This window comes from Ornithodoros turicata, chromosome 10 (genome assembly GCF_037126465.1).
Source record: "Ornithodoros turicata isolate Travis chromosome 10, ASM3712646v1, whole genome shotgun sequence".
In the NCBI taxonomy this organism is placed as follows: domain Eukaryota; kingdom Metazoa; phylum Arthropoda; class Arachnida; order Ixodida; family Argasidae; genus Ornithodoros; species Ornithodoros turicata.
Genome location: NC_088210.1, coordinates 33,902,220 through 33,908,381, shown reverse-complemented (window position 1 = coordinate 33,908,381; position 6,162 = coordinate 33,902,220). Strand labels below are relative to the sequence as shown.

Sequence of the window (6,162 nt, the reverse complement as noted above, 5' to 3'; positions counted from 1 at the left end):
CGACAGTGCTAGAATTCGAGAGGGAGAGGGAGAGAGAGAGAGAGAGAGAGAGAGAGAGAGAGAGAAAAGCACTAATCGTCCTAGAATCGTCAATCGAAAAAGTTGTTTCTGGAACTAGGTTATCTCAGCACGGTAGTCAGCTTATGTAAGGATACGCAGATATGGGAATATAAATCGTGCTCCCGAGAGGACACAGAATCAGCCTCTGCAAAGGAGGAATACACACTTATGAAGCCTCCATGCAGAAACAGATGGACACGAAATGTGCGAGGAGAAACAGGCACTCACGCGGCAGTGCTGCCACCTAGGGAGCTACGCAAGAAGTTCTACTGGTTCTACGGCCGCGTAAAGTACACACTCAATTGTGTGCCTCGACGAGCTGAACGCTTCCTGCACACAACACAGACGGATTCGATGAAAAATGGTTCCATATGTTTGTGGGTTCTTCTCGCAAGACTCCTGGAACTTCGCGAAAAACAAAAACAAAACGAGTGCTTACACTTGTAAAGCACAGTTCACCTGCACACTCGAAAGTGATGCAGTGAAGCTTCCTTGCTGTTTTGGGATGTCGGCTAGGAAACAATTTCAGATGTGTACATAGGCCATTCCGTATGGGTAAGATATCGATGTCTTTTTAAAAGGAATTCATCGGCGACGGGACGCTTTGTTCAGTTCGTCCACACCGGGCAAACTTCGAGGGAAATAACAATTTTCCAAAATAAACTTTCTGGCCCACGATGTATAGCTTCACAATAACTGGAGACCCAGAGAACAGAGAAGCAAACAAGTTCTCAGGTGATAAGTTTGTGTCGTCTCTATTCCGTGTCTCCGATTATTTCAAAGTCATAATGGACCAGCTTGTGTGTGCACTCTCCCTTCCACGTGGTACAACCGTAAGGCAACTGACGGAAGCACAGACTGTACCGTATACAGACGTTTCAGTGCGCGTGCTTTGCAGACTGGGCAGAAATCTGCTGGAATCCCCCCCCCCCAACCCCCACACACACGAAAAAAAGAAAAGAAAGCTCAATGAGGGGGATTTGCGCACGCTAAAGGTACACCTAGAGTCTCGGTACACCTACCCTGGAACCACGGACGTGCCTGAAAACATCGAAAGTTAGCTGCCAACGTCTACAGGGTTTATTCCCTCCAGAGGGCACCAGCTTCGAAAAGATCAGGCTGTCGCCATAATACAGGTTTCGGTTTCTATTCTCTAGCTTATACTACTTAGAAGACTGACAACATAGGATATACACTAATTAACGAGGGTACTGTAAAGTAATATTCGCCCAGAACAAGAACGTACCACCGAATTCGTAGATGTGACTTGATCTCGGCTTGACTTGCAGACGCCTTGGAAGAGCACCGGTGAACTCCAGAAACCATGCTCGGCTTGAAGCGTCCTTTCGCAGCATTACGCAGCGAGCTCGATTCGACACGTGTGGTGAAAATGTCGGCGCTCAGGCTAACTTGAACCAGACTTGGATAACGCTCCAGTACGGCTTTGCATGAGCTGTTGCGTCATCAATTTGTTTGCAGGGACTTTGCACGAGCGTTGATGCCAGATGACAGGTGTGACTCATATTAGAAGCAACAACAATAGTTGGGCTAGTTGGTAATACTGATGCATCTTAAGGCGCAACACACACGGACAAGAGGGAGACACACCCCAGGCAGCACAATGTACTGAAACTCGAGTGAAACTCGTGTTCTTTAGTTTCAGGAGTCTGTTCAAGGCCGTCTACCTACCCATCCACCCCTATTGCACTCGACTTTCAGTACATCGTGCTGCTTGGGCACACACTCGCGCCAGCCTTCCGTGACGTTGTCAGTGCGGGAGATAAAGTATCACGATGATAGCGGGTGGCAGCCGCTTATCGCTGTGTAGTGTGAACTTGTTCGATGTTGCTGGTAGAGGGCGGGAGGTTGTTTTTCTGGATGGTCTTTTTCTTCTTTTTTGTTCCTGTCTATGTGCCTTTTGCTATTAAACTGAGTTGCGAGTATGTGTCTCCCTCTTGTCCGTGTGTGTTGCGCCTTAAGATATGCAAGTCCTGACATGAAGAAAATTTGCGTTTTCACACTGCAAAGCAAATTTCGAGTGCAAAACTTGAGCGAGATTTTCGCTCCCAGACACAGTTAAAGTTAGCAGGATGCGGCTTGACGAAGTAAGCCGGCGGGAGGATTCACGAAAGACGCAAACCGTCTTGAGCGAGGACAGGTCCTGGCGCAGGCCTGCACAAATCGAGTGAGGTCATGAATTCGGGGGTTAGAAACATCAAATGTAGAGGGCATAAGCTTGGTCGATATGGTCTACACTATGGCGACAAATGTGCTACGAGCGACATTTGAATGTATCGTACACTCTCTTGTAAGCGTACGAAAGTAGTCCGTTTCTGTATGGACGGCCACATCAGACCTTCTTTCGTATCATCACACTTTATTGGCTTTGAACATATATTACAACAACACCAGTGTCAGGGATGTTCCGTCCCGTGCTTTTTGTAAAACTTGCGTACATCATGCTCTGGTCCCAAGGATCAGAATTGCACTTTCTAAGGCACTCTAAATTAAAACGAAACTTTTATCTTACACCATATCGAAACTCGCATATTATCACCGTCCCATAAGCAATGCAGGACTCAGATGTTGAAACACATCCCTCTGACGCTATACAAGAACACTGTTCGAACTTATTTTTTTTTTGTTTGTTTCACTTAGCACGCTACATTATTTACATATATTGGCAGCAATCCACTTCTTCGTAAATGCAACAGGCTAACAAACGGCTTGTGCTACATAACTGTTAGCTAGAAGAAAAGGCTCAAGCTCTATTTGTGGTACCGTACCGAAATGTATCCCCCGCAACATTTTCCCCCGAGGAGCCTGTCCCAATTGCAAAGAAGAGTTTCTGCTCAAAAAAAGCAATGTGGGAGAGTAACAGTATCAATCTATTTACAATTCATTCTTAATATATACAACAAGAGGCATCCTTGTTTGCTTAAATGTGAAACGATACTTCGGCATCACAGAACAGCAGGTGACAAACGGTGCATGGTATCTTGGTTCTATCTGTTCTGAGCAAGAACAGCAGAAGAGTAGAAACTTTCATACGAAGAACGAAAAAAAAGAATGAGGCACAAACAAGCTAACTTGGAAAATAGCTGGAGTTGGTGGTGAAAGCTTTTTGGTTGTGCTGATTCTCAAAACCACTCATCAGGCATTTCAAACAAATTATCCTTCACATATGACCTGTCAAACTGCAAATTGAAATTTAGAAGTACCACCAGAATATTTGCGAGCAGCGCTACAAAAAAATGCTCTTTTTGTGACCTACTGTGACATCTTTGACTAAAAGTTAGGAAACAGTTCAACTTCAATAATAATGAATATTAGCTTCTCACAACCAAACTGTTGATGTACATTTTTTCCAACATTTCCAAACCCTTAACTGCGTTACAACTCAACTAAACGCAAGTGTTAGTGTCCCAAGCACATTCCGAAACAGAGTTCCGACCATTAATGGCCACTGTGTCTACATATGCTGCTTCATTATTGGATATTGTGACATTCAATCCCCCCCCCCCCCCAATTCTACAGGGGGCTTAGAAGCATCCCCAACTTATAAGAACTTCAAAACAAACAGATATATGATCTACAGGGGGGGTTATTAAACATGGACTACCTACCAATTCCCGCTTTATGGAAAGCTAATATAACCGTAAAGTTAACAAGTAACCGCGATACCCGCACTCTTGCACACCGGCCTCTACACCTCACATATCACAACCTCTTTTTTGTTTGTCTGTTTGGTGCTGGATGCAGCTAAAGCCCGTCGTCGTCGCTGTCGTTGTTGTTCTCGAGGCACTCAACGCGATAGGTGGTTGGGGAGAGGAGGTAAACGACGGCCTCGTAGGTGGCCATCATGATGGCAGTGTTGGGGATCTGCCGGACCAACTGGGTGGCCAGGCCGCGGTACAGGCCCTGGTATCCCTCCTCCCGCCAGACTAGCAGAAGAGTTTGGAAGAAGGAACGGTACTTGTTTCCCTCCTGTCTTAGCCTCGTTCTCGCCACTTCTGCAAAGAGAGAGAGGTGTTGCATTTAGATTCGACGCGCGTGATACAACGTGTGACGTCAGCGCGATGCTGACATCACCGGTGTGGCGAGCACGATACTTTCGGCCTTTCGCGGAGTGAATTTACAGGACCTTAAGTATCGCGCAGAAAGGGCAAAGTGAGCTTTGTAGCGTGTGCGCAGGAATAATGAAATTATGAAAGATGAAAGTCACCGAAAAGGTTAGCCAGCTGTAGGACTCGAACCCACATCTTCTGCATTGCCGGTCCAGGGCTCGATGAAATTATGTTTACTCAAGTCTATCAACTTTTACAATGAAGTTAATGTGGTACATATATATGCTTTTGCACTTTGTATGTGCCATATTTAATCCATATTACTAACATTATATACAATTATCGTTAAAAGTGCACAAATAATGCAAAGAAATGACAGTGCTCCTAGGGTTGCTGTAAATAGTAGGCTCAAAACACGTCGGGACTAACCGAGCACGACCGCAAAATAACTTGCCACCCTTGCAGGCAAATATTGCAAAGGGTACCCACAGGACTTGCGTGCGCCTACGAAGAGACATTTACGGAATGTACCCAGAACATTGAACTGCTGAACATTGCACATTGTACTGCTGGTAAGGCTTTAGGCTGTTAGTAGACACATATAAATAAATAAATAAATAAATTGAACGGCCGGCCGCGAATATCCACGGGCTGTTCATGGGATGCTCTTTCGTTGTGCGGGTTACGTCTATACACTTTCACAATGAAGTTAATGCGATACATAATACACTTTTGCACATTATTTTATGTGCTTATAGTTTATTTTTAATCCATATTACTAATATCCTATACAATTATCGCTGAAAACGCACAAATAATGCAAAGAAATGACAGTACACTCAGGGTGCTGTAAATAATTTCTTGTTGTTGCTTAGATCAAGCAGTGCTATCTGGCACAAAAACTAATTAGACACCACCCCATACTGGGCGCAAAACATATCAGGATTAACTGAGCACGACTGCAAAATTACTTCCCGCCCCTGCGGGCAAATAATGCCTCACTGGAACGTAAACAGGTCGATGCGGTGAGTGGGCGGACGCCGCTGGTCTACGCGCGCACAATCACGCAGGCACACGCCTCGTGAGTTACTCAATCCGCTAAAAGATGGCGCCACCCCTCCGCGGATGTACTGCGTACTGCGGTGGCCTTCGACGCTCGGAGTCGTGGAGTTTTATTTTTATTGCGGAAATACGGCGGGACTGATCTACCGAGAATTTGTTGTGGTTGTCTGTGTGTCTGCTTTTTCTCTCTCTCGGGGTCATTTTTCGTCACTGATCTACCACTTGTCCCCTAGAAAGTGTGCGTTCCTCTCGTGTGCCCCGAAACTTGGAACGGACTTTCCTGTCGTCTGCTTTGAAGGCATCTAGTCGTTTGCTTAGAGGTGATGCTGTACAAACACAGGGCATGTAGACGTCTCGAGAGACGCTAAAGGTTTCACGTCAGCTAAGATACGACGGGCAGTGCCGTACCGAGGTCAACTTCTGCCTTTTTTGAGGCAGCCCTCTCTCCAGGAGCAATGTCTAAAAGGAACTGCATGAAAACAACGAAAACAAAGCCCAGATGCACGAGCGGGACGCCAGCTGGTGGTAGCCAAGGTCGCGCTGAAGACTGGGATGCGGTGGGTTCGAACCCTACCATCACACGCTGTGGTGTCAGAGGTTTTCCCTGGGCTTTCCGAAGGCTTTCCACACGAATGTCGGCACAACCCTTACTACAAATGCTCTCTTGGTCTAAGAGGTACAACGTTAAAATGAGGTTTGCGATTGCGGTAGAATTTTAGTAGTATACAAACAGTTGAGATTTGTTCAATTCGCGAAACAGTTTTACAGGGGGCAAATAGTCGTCTCACAGCAGCGCTACGCTTTCACTTCGTGTAAAACCCTTTAAGAGACCATAATAAAAAAAAAAAAAAAAAAAAAAAAAGAAACCGAATAATTTCTCTGATCCGCTTTGTTCTCTACAGCTTATTTGTGAACACCGTGCATCTCGGGACGACGCAAAACATTTGACGTCAACCTGTTCTGGGTTTCTGCA

General features: G+C 45.7%; 1 protein-coding gene across 2 annotated transcripts in view; it reads right to left on the bottom strand.

Annotated features, from left to right (window-relative positions):
* Window positions 1-2,417: 2,417 nt before the first annotated feature.
* LOC135369980 (mitochondrial carrier protein Rim2-like) overlaps window positions 2,418-6,162 on the bottom strand; it is a 29,914-nt gene continuing 26,169 nt past the window's right edge. For both annotated transcript variants that reach the window (XM_064603617.1, XM_064603616.1), the window contains exon 7: window positions 2,418-4,073. In XM_064603617.1, coding sequence (XP_064459687.1) covers window positions 3,823-4,073 — 251 coding nt within the window. In that variant the 3' untranslated portion in view covers window positions 2,418-3,822. The remainder of the gene's footprint in view (window positions 4,074-6,162) is intronic.